Below are 16,227 nucleotides of genomic sequence, written 5' to 3' on the forward strand. Positions count from 1 at the left end.
CTGAATTATGTCAGATGTTTTTTTGCTTCTATGGAGATAATCATATTGTTTTTCTCCTTTATTCATTAAATAGGATGAATAATACTTTAAATTTTCTGATTGATTACTGGAATAACTCCTTAGTTAAACTTTATCTTTACTGATCCTATTTTATCTTCATTTTCTATTTAATTGATTTCTGCCCGTATCTTTATTATCTCCTTTCTTCTGTTTTCTTTAAATCTATTCTCTTATTTTACGTAGTTCACTAGTTTTCAGTTTTACTAGCTTTCTTTTATAAGCCTTTAAGGCTATAAATTCTATGTTCCTTTTTCCTATATCCCACACAATTTGACACTCATTATCATTGAAAGAATTTTAAATTTCCATTATGATTTTTGACCCAGCTATTGAGAAATATAATTCTGTTTCCAAATACATGCCATTTAAAAATTATTTTTTGTTATTAACATCTAAATTAATTGCACCAAGTTCAGAGAATTGGTCTCTATCATCCTGATTCTTTGAAATTTGAAATATTTATAACTCTCAGACAAAAGATTAATTTCCCTAATATATAAAGAACGCCTATAAAAAAGAAAAAAGACCAACAACCTAATTTAAAATGGGCAAAAGACAATGAACAGGCAATACACAGGAAAGCAAATTCAAATGGCTCATAAACACATGATGAGATGCCCAACTTCATTCATAATAATAAAAAATATATAGATCAAAAGGTACTTTTTTTTTTTTTTTTTTTGCAGTACACGGGCCTCTCACTGCTGTGGCCTCTCCTGTTGCGGAGCACAGGCTCAGTGGCTATGGCTCACGGGCCCAGCCGCTCCACGGCATGTGGGATCTTCCCGGACCGGGGCACGAACCCATGTCCCCTGCATTGGCGGGCGGACTCTCAACCACTGCACCACCAGGGAAGCCCAAAAGGTACTTTTTTAAAAACCTATCAGATTGGCAAAGACTAAACAGAAATTTTGACACCACCACACCTTGGTGAGGATATGTGGAAACATTGCTAGTGGGAGTGTAAACTAGTAACTATTTTGGAGAGCAGTGATATCTATCAAAATTACCAAGACATACATGCTTTTATTCAGCAAGTTCATTTCTAGGAATTTATGCTAGAGATATTCACACATGTGCAAAATAATCTATGTAGAAGGACATCCATTGTAGACTTCTTGTAATAGTGAAGGATTAGAAACAGCTATCAATGAGGTACTAGTCAAATCATCACAACTATACAACGGAAGACTAAGCAGCCATTTTTAAAAAGAAATGAAAATACTCTTTAATGTACCATATGAGAAGATGTCCAAGATATGTGTGAAGTGAAAAGTTCAAGGTAATTTTTAAGGTAAAATTCAAGGAAAAATTTTTAAGGAAAACTTCAAGGTAATTTATATGAATGCTACCACCATTTACGTTCAAAAAAAAAAAAACAGACATTGTCATTAAATGCACACAAGCTCACATGTTATATGTAATTGATTATACACATGCATACAAGGATATTCAAGAAAATGAAAAACTCGTTAGTTCTAAAGAGAAATCTGGCTGGCTGGGGAACATGAGTGAGACTTCTACCATGTGCTTTTCAAAATTATGCCTTTTCAAAACTATGCAGTATCTGTTGAAAAAATATTATAAAAAAAATTTTTAAATGAGCATGATTAAATAAGGTTGCTTCTTCATGGAAATGCCTACCTGCAACAAGAAAGGAACATGGAAAATGAACACTGCTCTGTTATGGTGATAGGATTATTTCCTTTTTTGTAAAAATGATTTAATTTTTAACCAGAACAAAACCCCATCTGTAAAGTAAAATCTCCTATGATTACATGACCTAAAAGCCTACCGTTTTCAATTTCCAGTCTCCCAGTAGACTGCGTAAATCCAATCCCATTATCTGCTACACACTGATACAGCCCAGAATCTTCCATGGTAACACCCCTGATTTTCAATCTATTTCCCACAGTTAGATGTCGTGGGGAACGATGAATGGGCCGTGCGTTGTGAAACCAGGTACGGTTGGGGGTTGGGTTCCCATGAACTTCACACGTGAATTGCACCGTGGCACCCAGAGACACTGTCTGATCCTGCAGTCCTTTAGAAATGGAAGCATGTTCTAAAAATAAAACAAATAAGAACTAATGAGAACCTACTGTAGAGCACAGGGAACTCTACTCAATATAATGACCTATATGGGAATAGAATCTAAAAAAGAGTGGATTACATGTGTATGTATAATTGATTCACTTTGCTGTACACCAGAAGCTAACACAACATTGTAAATCAACTATACTCCAGTAAAAACTTAATAAAAAATAAAATAAACATAAATTAAAGTCTAGCCCTCAAGATGTACTTTTTAAATTATCACATGAGTCATACAAACTCTCCTCAAGAACTAGTTGAAACCGAATTGTATTATTTCCTCACATTCTCCCATCCACCATGGTCATCAAGAAAAAATTAGAAATGTATTTACTTTCCTCCAATAGGATAAACCATATGTTACTAAAACATTATAGCCTCTTTTTATAGATCTCTCCTCCCACTTAACCACCCTCCGCCAACCCAACAAATGCACACACACATACATACATGCAGAGTTTCTAATCTTTGGCTTCTCTGAGCGTTTGTTCCAGGTGATCTGTTTGAAATAAAGTAATCATTTCCCTGGATTTCACACTACGCAAAAGCCAAAACAGAAGAATGCTTATTTGGAAGTTAAATTCTTTTTATGCTCAATTCTGCTTTGAGGTTACATGTATTCTGGGCAAAAATTTTCCTTTCGTATCCATCAAGTCACTTTTTTTAACATCTTTATTGAGGTATAATTGCTTTACAATGGTGTGTTAGTTTCTGCTTTAAAACAAAGTGAATCAGTTATACATATACATATGTTCCCATATCTCTTCCCTCTTGCGTCTCCCTCCCTCCCACCCTCCCTATCCCACCCCTCCAGGCGGTCACAAAGCACCGAGCCGATATCCCTGTGCCATGCGGCTGCTTCCCACTAGCTATCTACCTTACGTTTGTTAGTGTATATATGTCCATGACTCTCTCTCGCCCTGTCACAGCTCACCCTTCCCCCTCCCCATATCCTCAAGTCCGTTCTCCAGTAGGTCTGTGTCTTTACTCCTGTCTTACCCCTAGGTTCTTCACAACATTTTTTTTTTCTTAAATTCCATATATATGTGTTAGCATACAGTATTTGTCTTTTTCTTTCTGCATCAAGTCACTTATTACCTGGACAGAGTACATCATGTATCCGCATTTGTAACATATGCCCAAATTAAATGACTATGCATATTAATCTAGTCCTAATTAGCATTAAATTTTAAAGCCCACTTGCCATACACTTGTATTAATTCCAGTGTAACCTATGTCAGGCCACTGTTGCACATAAACAGGTGTAGAAGCTTTACAAAAACTACATTTACTATGAAAACTTTTTTTTTCCAGTTTTCATGAAAATCTGTTTTGATAAAGGAAAACATTTTTGCTGCTACACATGACAGTGAGATAGGTAGCTGGAAGAAAGGAATAGCTTTGAGATAAACAGTATATATAGAAATATGGGTGAAAATAACACAAATTTTATGAGCCAGCTATAGTGAAAGCATTCCAAAAGGGAAAATAAAATGAAATGATTTCTTTTTGAGATGACATTTTCTAGTCAGTACTCTGTCTTAGTTACGATTACTGGACACTACACACTGATACAGCCCAGAATCTTGCATCCTGTTGAATTCCAGTCTCTTTCCTCCACGTCATCGAGAAGGAAGAACCAGCTCGTAAATAAGTCCCCTACACATGAACCAGTTCCATTCCGAGAGTGCGTTCGTAAGTTCAATTTGCTCATAAGTCCAACAAAGTTAGCTTAGGAACCCTACTAACAATCGGCTATATAGTATAGAACCAGCTACACCACCGCTGCTTTCACACTTGCTTCAGGACATCCTGGGCTTGAAATAAAGATACTGTACTACTGTACTCTATATAGTACTGTACAGTACACAAAAGCACAGCCACGTGTAGAGGATGCACACACGTGACAACGTACACCAGACACGTGAACTAACTTACGTGATTAGACATGGGAACGCACGTTTGCATCTTTGAAAGTTTGCAACTTGAAGGCTCGTATGTAGGGGACTTACTGTATTGTGTAACCAGGTTGGGGGTGAGGTTCCCAAGAACATCCCAGGTGAAACTCTCTGTGCCACCCAGAAACACTGCCCAACTCAGCAGTCCTTTACAGAAATGAAGCTCATTTTGGTACTGGGGTAGCTATTTCTAGGTAGCCTCTATTCCATGTATGGTTCACAAATAGATCTTCCACTCAAATATCAGTTAGACCAGAAAAATAGCCTGACTTGAAAAAACACTTAACAAGTAACGTCTTACCAAGTACATTCACCACGTAAGTCACGTGTTTGGTGTCTCCAGACTTGTTTCCCACCACACAGGAGTAGTTGCCGGAGTCCGCCGGATCAATGCTGTCCGTGGCAAGATGCGAATACAACCTTCTCCACTTGCTTCCAGGCACAGCGTCCTGACCGTCCTTCAGCCAGTGCACATGAGAAGCTGGGATCCCACTTACCACACACTCCAGGGTCACAGGGCTACGAGAGAGAACAGCTAATGCCTGTGAAAGGGCGGGGTGAAGAATGTGAAAGTCATCTGAAGAAGGGCCTGGAGAAAGAAGGGAAAATAAAAAATCATGATTCTTATGTATTCACTTCCACCCTCTTCCTTAGCAAAGCTGTGAGCTTCCCCATCTTCCCATTTATTCTCCTTTACACTATGAGGTCCTGTTTGGTAACTAAATCATTTTCAGTTGAGAATTAAATTTAAAAGACTTCATGATCCTTTAGAGCTACTCCTGAATTAGCAGTTTGGAAATGTTGAATTTCTCAACAAGTATGTGGACTGTTACTTAACTATGCTTTGACTCTTGGTGCCACTACAACTTATCGTATCTCAAAGAGAACAGATAAATATTTTTTTGTAATTCACATTTAGCCACCAATTTGATTACCACTGATACAAAGTGATATTTGCTCACTAATTTCTTTTTATTTGAGCAAAGGGCAAAGTTCTCCACATGAATTCTATCCTGTCATCTTGACCAAAATTCTCTTCTAAGAAGTCATTATATTTTTAAAACATATACAGTACTATGCTATAATGCACTTCTGCATGTAAAGACTTTCTCGTGATAAACAAACAGGATCTGAAAGAAAAAGGAACTCCCGCTTCCCAACTTTTTATGAGAAATGCTTCTGAGGACTCTTCCCAGTGACCACGATTCCCCCAAATACTTACGACTCACAAGGAGCTTTTGGCCAATGGGTTCAACTTTTAATTCATGTGTGACAGGATTAAAAGCTGCACATTTATATGATCCCTTGTCCTCTAAGGATACATTCAAAATCTGAAGATTCCCTGATGGAAGGATTAAGTAATTCTCTGAGGAAGGAAGGGAATGCAGTTAGGCCTCTCTCTTTATGAAGGATGCAAGTTAAGACCAACAAAGGTTGATAGTTACGCTTTAAATGTAGACGTGACATGAGCAGCAAATAAGCAATCGGGGAAAATCCATTAAATGAAGGAAAAGGAAAGTCAAAGCAGAACAAAAAAAGTCAACAGCACTACAGTAACAGAATCAAACCCATCAGAGCCCCACGGCAACAGATCACTCCCTGAGAACACCACAGCACAAGAAACATATTTAGACAAAGATACAACGACCGCAGCTGCCACTTTGGGCAAACCCCTGCCTGCAGCACTGACCACCCAGTAGTCATTCACGTCTTCATTCATTTCTTCTCAACAATACGTACTGAGACCCTATTTTCTGCCAACAATGGCCTGTGCACAAGTGATACAACAATGAAGCGAGCAGATAAAGCAAGCCCTGCACTCATGCTGCCAGTGCTCCGATGCAGGAACAAGGCGGCAGAGAAAGGGACAAACGACAAATAAGCAGACAGTCATATGTATGACACAGGGCTACGGAAAACGAAGTTGAATAAAGTGGACAGAGCAACACAGCACATCATTTCAGATAGTGCCATGAGGGCGATCTTCTCAAAGGAAGTGATATCTGAGTAGATTCCTGAATGAGTTGAAGGAGTGAGCCTCGGGGGTGCGGGGTTGTAATCATTTCTGTACTGTCTTCTGTACTATGTTCTATTTCATACTGTAACCATGTGTCTAAACTACTCCACTTGACTCCCAACAGTAGACACAATATATCTTATGTGTTTCTGTGTCTACAGCCCCTAGCACACAGAGCTTAACGGTAGTTGGTTAATCACATTTGTTCTCTGGGTGCCCTTGGCTTGTCGTAAGAGGTCTCACCTGTGGAATGTTTCAGCCACTTTCCCCGGATTTTATAGCGCACCTCAGCTTTGGGGTTACTATCTGGTACCTTGCAGCCAATGAAACCAGTACTTTTTTCTTCTGCTGTAATAACGTGCTTTGTTGATGAACCAAAATCACCAAGAACTAAAAGAAATAAGTAGATAGATAAATAAATAAATGTAAATTTGAACTCTCTTTCCCAAAGGAAATTGTAAAGCTAGAAACAACATCTGCACCATGGCCATTTGTGGCAGCTAATCCCAGTTCCCAAAGTAGCAGGATCTTTTTATCTTAGAAAGCAGTTGGGGTAGGGGTGCACAGTTGAGAGCTGGGGCTTAGTCATGGCACCCTTTTCCAGAAGACAATGCTTCCAGGAGACTACAAGGCAAGCAAACTGTTCTTGAAACGTTAGGGAGAACTATAAAGCCTAATTGTTCCCATTCTGTCAAGATAAATCCTTCTTAATCCAGTCTCTCATCAAAACTCACTTTCCCTATGCATCCTTATTCTGTTAGTAGCTACTCACATGGCAATAAAAGGGTTTCCAAGAATGAACCTAGGATATCAAAAAAAAAAGCAGTGTATCGTTTGAATTACCTGAATATCCCAACTAGGTCTCAATTTCTCTCGGTTTAAGTTGACTCCAGCTGGAGCCTGCATGGAAGGGCTCTTTATTATTGCCAGTGCTGAAAGCACTCTGCAGCCTGCCCCTAGGAATTCAGCCCTCCGGTGTGTGGCTTGGAGCTGTCCACGGGTCACAGCTCTACCAAAACATTTACTCTTCTCAGTTATGACAAACTCACTACTCCTGGGGAATCCAGATTTGTTCTGTAAATAGGGGTGCCCTCACAAAGACGCTTTCCATTACTGGAAGCCATCACCGTTTGAAAGGCAGATGGCTCAAACTTACTAAGAAAACCACACATACCAGATTTTTCCATAAGTTCAATACTCAACATTCCTTTCCTTACAGTTATTTTTCTACCCCACTTCTTTAGCCTGGTTTCAATTAAATACATGAAAATCACTCTGTAATCAAGGCAAATAAAACAATTAGATGTGCAAAAAAGATAAAGGATGGCATGAAATAACTGTCAAAGCGGACAACAGCTTTTTTGGTTGTTGATATTAAGGACTTTTAAATACTCACAAAGAAATTCAGATTCACGTTAGAAAATTGTCCTAACGCTGCACAAAATAATGTCCAGATCCCTTGATACAGAGGAAGACACTAAGCAAGGCTCAAGTATCGTCCCCCAGGTTAAACACACAGCGAGTGTCAAGGCTGGGATGAGAACGCATACGTGTCTTACTCCAAAGCCCACGCTCCTCCAAGTACTCAAAAAAATGCAAGTATTAACAGTAATTTCAGGAAAAAAGCATCTGTAACAGCACAAAATCAGACTCACCTGCAGTCGATATGGTTGCAGGACCACTCACAACGGCGCCAATGCTATTGTTGGCAATGCACTGGTAATAACCCGACAGGGAGGGGTTAAGAGAAAGGATAGTCAACGTCCCCTGGTGAACCTTAATCTGTTCCACATTTCTGTCCAATCTTTTTCCATTATGCAACCATGAGATACGAGCAGTCACAGGTTTAGCAGAACAATGCAGTACTACAGGTCCACCAAGTTTCTGGACGGCAGACAATGGCTCAGAAATAAAATAAGGTGCCAAGTCTACAAGGGAACAGTCCCCGTGTGCAAAGGGGTGGGGGGAGTGGGAGAGAAGAGGAGACAAGGGGAGAGAGAAAGAAGAGCAAGTTTAATATACTTCATCTGAATCTACAAAACGAAAGGCAATCCCTTACTTTATACGTTATGGTCCTGAGAGCTTGTAAGCGTTCTAGGAACATTCTTATATTTTGGAAGAAAGAAGGCAACATACCAATGGAGAACTTAACAGTTAGGGCAGCACAGATGAGAATCCTTATGATATAAATAAAACAAAATACTAATTCTATAAATGAGAAATGGTAAACTGCTCTTCTAATGAAGTAGCTTTTAAAAAATGGAAATTAAGAATCTGAAAAAGAGAAGATGACTTTCAAAATCAAAAGAATTCTCTTCCATATTACCAACAGGGTTTGACTTTAAGAGCAAATTATTTTCTCAAAATAATTTGACTACTTCCCTTTAATATAAGTAATGTTCAACTTTTAAGAACGCAGAAGTAGAAAGTTAGGAAGCCACACCGAAATACAAAGTCTATCCTTTTGGGGATATGAGGATAAACGGGGTATCAATCGTAATATTTTTATTTGGTGTTTGGAATAGTTTCATTTGTTATGTCTATTCCTCCAGTAACTTGGGGGAGAGGGGTTCTTGCGCTCAAGTATCAAAACAGATCCCTCCCCTCCACCCAAAAATGAGGGCAGGGGACAGGGATACTAATAATCTGGTGTAATAAAATAGTTAAAAGAAAAAAATAATAAATTTCTGAATCTACTTTTATAGGATATTTTACCAGAAATAAAGATTAAAGGAAATGCCTTGACTGAATCTGAGGTTGCTATTTAGCCAAAAAAAAACCCAGAAATAAAACCACTAAATCGGGCTTCCCTGGTGGCGCAGTGGTTGAGAGTCCACCTGCCGATGCAGGGGACACGGTGTTCGTGCCCCGGTCCGGGAAGATCCCACATGCCGCGGAGCGGCTGGGCCCGTGAGCCATGGCCGCTGAGCCTGTGCGTCCGGAGCCTGTGCTCCGCAACGGGAGAGGCCGCAGCAGTGAGAGGCCCGCGTACCGCAAAAAACAAACAAACAAACAAACAAACAAAAACCACTAAATCAATTTTCCCTTACTAAGTTGATTTTCCCTTACTAATTTTCCCTTACTAAGTCTAAGTCCCTTACAGTATTTTTAACAAAGATAATAAACAAACATTACTTAATAAATAAACATCACCATATTTGTATATACTCCTATATAAATCTTCACACTTATCTAAAATAAAAAGAAATGCATATGGGCCATGAATTAGCCTCAGGCTTACATATACATTTAATAATAAACACATTTAAGCTTTTTAGTAACCCAGAGTTAGGTAATAAATTAGGCAAGATCATGAGAGACCTGGGATTTGAACCAAGTTCTCTCACTCCAAGTTGAGTACTCTTACATATGGATTCTAAAATTCCTCTTTGGTGGTGTGTAGTCAGCATTTTATTCCTATCATAATTTCCAAATTCAGAGATTTGTAACATATCCTCACAGAAAAAAAGCATGTTCGGAAAATATTTATTTTCAAGACAACAAAAGGAATAAATTATACGGACAATGATGGGAAGGCCTGCGAGTGCCCAGAAGCACTCCTAAGAGATCCTTAATTTGCTTAATGAATCAAAGTTTTAAAATCATTCCACTGGTCAAACAAATCTTAGAAACGTCTTTAGAAACCATCACTATCGTCGAAGCATTAAAGTCGAAGTTCTTCATAGGATTGAGATGAGGAAAAGCTTCAGGCCCAAACTACCATTCTTCTCCTCTTACCTGGACTCACGGAAGAGCACAGAATCGGGAGAGTAACATAGAGCAGTGTCTGTAAGGGTCCAGCAACTGGATGCATAGCGCCAGATTGCAGAAGCGGGCAGGACAGACTTCCAGGGCAAAATCCAGGCCTTGGCTTACTAAAAGACATCAAAAAAAAAAGGAAGAAATTCTAAAGTACAAAAACAGTTGGAATTTTTTATCTGAATAGCCAGCCCGAGTTATGAACACAGTGGCTGCCCTCTATTTTGAAAGCTCCACATAGACTGCGTCAAATACAAGGCATTCAATGATCCACATCTTCCCAATTCACAAGCTAATCTCTAGACGTTAAATTAAAGTTAGAAATTCTGCTCATTCTTCCAAGATACTAAGACACTTATTTTACACAGAACCAATCGTTCCAAATGAATACATAACGGCCTTTAGCGCCTTTCTCTTTGTACATCTCACAACCATCTAAAACTCAACACAACTCAGATGCATTCCTCCTCTATGTTCCTTAAAACAGAAACAATAACAACAAAATAATAACTAACGTTTATATAGTGCTTGTACGAGCCAGACACCATCTCAGTGCTTTTCATATATTAACTGAACCTTCACGACAAGCCTATGAGTCAGGTACTCCTGGTTTTCTTCCCTTTGTTCAGATGGGGGACTCATGGATTGTGCAGAGAATACCAGGGGCAGGCTTGTGTGGGGATCGAGTTTGTCTGCAGAAATCCAAAGACCACTGTGGTGAGAGTGGGATGAGCCAAGTAGAGAGCACACAGGAAAGCCGGGCTAGACCCTGCCCAGCTTCAAAGGCCACGCTGAAGGTTTTGGCATTTATTCTAAATGCGATGGCAGACCCTTGGAGGACTTAGAGAAGGGAGGGATGGGATCTCATTATGCTTTAAGGAGATCACTGGCTGATGGAGACTAGACTGAAGTGGGGCCGGGATGGAGGAGGGAGACCAAGTGAGAAGTTACAAGATCGCTGGGGAGAGAGATGAGCACGTGGTGGGTGAGTCCAGTGAGTCAGCTGTGGAGGTGCTGAGGAAAATCACCGGCTTCAGAACATACACTAAAGCTTAAACCAAGCTGATGAAGGTTTGGATAAAAAGTGTGAGAGAGGGCTTCCCTGGCGGCGCAGTGGTTGGGAGTCCGCCTGCCGATGCAGGGGACACGGGTTCGTGCCCCGGTCCGGGAGGATCCCACATGCCGCGGAGCAGCTGGGCCCGTGAGCCTGTGCTCCGCATCGGGAGAGGCCACAACAGTAAGAGTCCCGCGTACAGCAAAAAAAAAAAAAAAAAAAAAAAAAAAAGTGTGAGAGAAAGAGCTATATCAAAGACAACTCTTAGTTTTTGGTGTAACAGAATAAGTAAAAGTTCTGCTTCCTGAAATGGGGAAGACTGGAGCAGGGGAAACGGCTGAAGAGGAGGCTGCTCAACAGCTGTGCTTTGGCCACGGAAAGTCTGAGATCTGTGAGGCATCCGAGTACCAGTAACTAGTCGACAGTTGCATATAGGAGTCTGGAGCTGTGGGAAGAAGTCAGAGCTGAAAATGCAGGTGTTACATGTACTAAAGCCTTGGCGCTAGATGAGCACTAAGGAAAATATGATAGAGGAGGAAAGATACTCCAACCTTTAGACACTGAACAGAGGAGAAAGAAGTAATAATGGAGACTAAGAAGAAGTAGCCAACAAAATAAGAAGAAATCCAGGGGAATGTTGCATCTAGGGAGAAAAATGGAAAATATTTCTGGAAGAAGAGAGTAATCAACCCATCTCAAACACTGCTGAGAAACAGAGTAAGATAAGATGGCATCAGAAAGCCATGAAGAAGACCATGGGTGATATAGCAAGAACGGTTTCAGTGGAGAAGGGACAAAAGTCTGATCAGTTCAGGATAGGATGGGAAGGGAGGAAATGAAGAAACAGGCACAGAAAACTCCTTCAAGGATTTGCTATAAAAGGGCAGCAGAAAAACAGAGAGAATTGCTGGGGATGGATGGATGGCAGCCATGGAAATGTTTGTTTATGTGTTTTTTTAATATAGAGATAATATAACACATTTACAAAGTTAAAAAAGTTTCACAAAACCCAGCACTGGTAAGGATGTGCGTAAAAATCACTATAATATCTCGTTGGTGAAATATAATTGGTAAATTCCTTTTGGAAGGAAAATTATTCATTCATGCAACAAATATTTACTGAATGTTTATTATATGATGGGTACTATTCTAAGAGCTGGAGATAGAGCACTTAAATATATATGTAAGTAAAAATAAGTAACAGACAAAAATGTATACCTTACATTCTGTGGGAGAGATGGAAAGTAAACAAGATGAATAAATTAGCAATATTCACAAGGTCCATGCCATCCTCCAGATATGGTTCATTCCTTCTCTGTGCTACTCCTACACCTTGGTCACTATCTACCACTGCACTCACTACTGCGCTCTGCAATTTACCTGGTTACATAACTATGTCCTCTTTGAAGGCAAGAATGATGTCATATCCAACTTTGCAAATTCTAATGCCTAGCAGAAAAGAGGCACTTGATGTTTCTTAAAATGAAAGGAATACCTTAATGTAATGTAATTCCCAGAAGTACCTTAGAGAGTAGTATTTAATGAGAACTGTTATCTCTACTGAATTCAGTGTAACCTAGCTATATTTTTATTCTTTCATTCACTTATGCATTCATATATATGATTTCAAAAATTAGCAAACATAAAGTAAGCACCTACTGTATGCCAGGCACCATGCTAGGCTAGAGATCCAAAGAGTGGTTATTGTGTCGACAAATTCTCCCCTACATTCCTGCTTGGCCAGGACACAGAATCTGACTACAGAATACAACAAAATGTAATGCCAGAGTTACATTAATGACATTTTAGAAATGAGAATTCTACGTGTGTACTCATCTGTGAAAAGAAAGGTTAATTCTAACCATTGATAAAACTGGGTAGTAATACAAAGTAAGGCACCTTAAGTATGGCTTTGAATAAATCAAATATCTCCCAGGATCTGCTCACTTCTCTACACCAGGTACTCCAAAATCTCCAAGTTGCAAACTCAAGTTTATCTACATCGTGGACTATCAGTTCGAGGAATGCCTTTTAAATGTTTTCTTGCTGAGCTCTTTTTTTTTTTTTTCCGCGGTACGCGGGCCTCTCACTGTTGTGGCCTCTCCCATTGCGGAGCACAGGCTCCGGACGCGCAGGCTCCGCAGCATGTGGGATCTTCCCGGACCGGGGCATGAGCCCGTGTCCCCTGCATCGGCAGGCAGACTCCCAACCACTGCGCCACCAGGGAAGCCCTTGCTGAGCTCTTCTAAAAGTGGGAGAAAATACTCTGGTACCACCCGCTGGCAGAAGGGGCCAGCTGTGTGAAAACCTTTTTGGTTTATTTGAATTCTTCCCTTGGTTCAAGGGTAAGAACTGACACACCATTGCTAAGCAGTCACGGCAGAGTAAACATTCAAACAACTTGTTAACAGGAGGCACCTTCCTGAGGACAAGGAAGAGAGTTTCTTCCTTTTGCCAAATCTTTCCTCGACTATTTATTTATTGAAAAGCAGTGAAACAAATTCCAGAGTCAACTTTAACCCCAGCACGTGATCTAGTGAGTTACTTTACAGCTGTCCTTTAAAACATCACAGCTCATTATTGCTACCTAAATATTATCACACAGGAATGTGCCTATCTTTCTATTAGGTTAACGTGCTGTCAGTTGATTTGAGAGGTTGGAAAGAAATTATGACCCTCACAGTCACTGACTAAATATTTGTTGACTTGGTTTATATTTCTCTGTGGCAAGCCTGCTCAGCTTGTTAGAAAATTGTGATATTCAGGACAACAACCTGGGTTCTGTTGCTCTACGGGTCAGGTGGCTTGAAATTATATTCAACAGCCACCAAGAGCAACCTAGGTCCAACCTCACAAACAAACATCCCTGACCATAAGGAGGGTTAGAGGATGTATAAGTCAGGGTATATGCATTAGCACTGCTGGAAAGTTATTCAATACTATGTCACTTTCAAAAGTACTATATTTGTCGAAAGAGGAAATGTCTTAATAATATTAGTGCTATTGCTACTTGACTAGTTAAGTTATTGGAAAACAAAAAATATATTTTAACATACATATCTAACATCTATACATAAATATATGTGTATACTATAAATGTATATAAGTATATACAAATTTTATATATTTTTAATTTATATACACATACATATAAATATGTATCATTTCCCTGCACTGCTCGCAAATGAACAATTTGTTTGGCCAAGTTTATCATAACTGAACAAGGTTCCTGCCATCTTCTCACACACAGATCAGTGGCTTTAGCACGTATGGCATCTTTCTTACCCACAAAAATTTACCTTGGCAAGGGAGAAAACAGCCCTAATTTCCTCTGCATAGAAACTGTTATCCCATCCTCCTTTTCTGATCTGGAAACAGTGGCCAGCGGAGAAAAGGTCCACAGTAAGAGGACACCAGCCCACCCCACCACACATCACTTGCCAAGGCTGTCTGACCTCTGTTCTAGCATACGTACCATTCAAATATTCTCATGTAAAAATTCAAAACAGAATTTGGATTTAAATCATATCAGATAAAACAGAATTCTGATTTAAATTACATTGCCATTTTTCAGACTGCAGTGTTTTTCTCATTTAGAATATTTTTTTAAGCATCCAATGTGGTTAACATAATGCCAGGTGATATTCTAAACAAAATATTCAAGGTTTTCTTTCACATATTCTACAGTGAATATGCTATTTTATCAAGTAGAAAATTGTTAACAGAAAGTTTCTACAAATACTCAATGACAAAGAAAATCACACATTTAGCATAAAAATGTGGAATGAATGTACAAAAACAAGGCAAGTAAGCATGACAATTCTATCACCTAAAGGTAACACATCAATATCTCAATCCATTTTCAACTAATCCTTTTCATATGGTGTATATTTACATAACTGAAGATCATAATATATATGGAATATAGTTTTAAATCCTGCTTTTTTCATTTATCACCTAATGATCATGTTTATTAAAATTTTTCATAAACATAATTTGTAACAGCTATAGATACTTATTGAATGTAGGTATCAACACTTAATTTGCTTAGCCATTCCCTATTGGTTAGGCTCCACTTTTTTACATGTGTGTGCATACGTATATTTTTGGTTTTGTGGGGTTTTTTCGCTATTACAGATAATACTGCTGTGAGTATCTCTGTCCATAAATCTTTAACTGCTCTTCTAAGCATGTCTTTAGAACCGACTTTTAAAAGTGAAATTATTGGGCCAAGGAGTAAAAACATTTTTAAGACTAAATATATAGATGGTTGAGGTTGTCGTCCAAAAAGATGGCAACAAGGCACAAGTTGATCCCCATCAACCGCCACCAGCACGTGGGGGGACCCCTGCTCACCAGCAGACTGTTTATTTCCTTACACTGAGGTAAGCGAAGTGTGGATATCAAACATGAATTTGAGAAATTAATTAAAATATTTTATAGGGCATAAAGCAACATTCACTGTCTAATCTGTTAGGGGTTTCTCTAACAATATTCGAAATTTATATGAAAGTAACTGCAGAAAGAATAACAATAATGGACACCGCAGGCTACCCTGATCAAACCTTGTCCATCTCTGAACTTTCAATTACAAAAAACACCATGGACACAAAAATCTCTGCTTTTTACCCAAAATTCACTTCAAGTAAGTTAAGGGGTTGTGTGTTGAGGTTGTTATACTGTGTGATTTTAATTTATAACGTGTATTTGTCTGAAAAGCAATTTGTACGCAAGAACTGCTGACAGACGCTTTCTGGCAAGATTTGCTGGCGTTCAAAATAGTAAGTTACCATTCATTCCCAACCATTATCCTCTCTTGCTTACTGCTTTCCGTGTCCATTAAGCATATATATACCCCTACGTCCCTAAACTACTAGAGGTAGTAAAATAACTCAAGGACTTGGACTTTAAATTGGGTTTGATCTTGTCTTACTATTGGACATTGGCAAAGGCCTGATCAATTTCCCATGTGAAAAACAGAACCATCAAGGCTTATCCAACTCACTGGTCTCAGAAGGAATTAACATGGTCATGAGGAAGTTCTTCTACCTCCTTCTTATACTCAGAGGAAGTTAAAGGCCAACATCCATTATTTTCACTGCAGTTCTGAGTGGCTGACTTAAGTGTCTGAGAAGATGCTCAGTGGTCACTTTGCTCCCAAGAAAGCACCTGGTAGTACAGTCTCTTCACAGTACAAAAAAAAAAAAAAAAAAAAAGAACAAGAAAAAGAACAGCTAAGTGTAGTATCCCATTCAACCTACAAATCAGGATCAGGGGATAACTCT

General features: G+C 39.2%; 1 protein-coding gene across 1 annotated transcript in view; it reads right to left on the reverse strand.

Moving 5' to 3' along the window:
• CDON (cell adhesion associated, oncogene regulated) overlaps positions 1–16,227 on the reverse strand; it is a 100,625-nt gene that overhangs the window by 50,533 nt on the left and 33,865 nt on the right. The window contains exons 3-8 of the mRNA XM_030840688.2: positions 9,868–10,004; positions 7,785–8,057; positions 6,373–6,519; positions 5,335–5,478; positions 4,414–4,701; positions 1,856–2,125 (exon numbers count right to left, since the gene is read on the reverse strand). Of these exons, the coding sequence (XP_030696548.2) occupies positions 1,856–2,125; positions 4,414–4,701; positions 5,335–5,478; positions 6,373–6,519; positions 7,785–8,057; positions 9,868–10,004 (1,259 nt within the window). The remainder of the gene's footprint in view (positions 1–1,855; positions 2,126–4,413; positions 4,702–5,334; positions 5,479–6,372; positions 6,520–7,784; positions 8,058–9,867; positions 10,005–16,227) is intronic.

This window comes from Globicephala melas, chromosome 8 (genome assembly GCF_963455315.2).
Source record: "Globicephala melas chromosome 8, mGloMel1.2, whole genome shotgun sequence".
Classification (NCBI taxonomy): Eukaryota; Metazoa; Chordata; class Mammalia; order Artiodactyla; family Delphinidae; genus Globicephala; species Globicephala melas.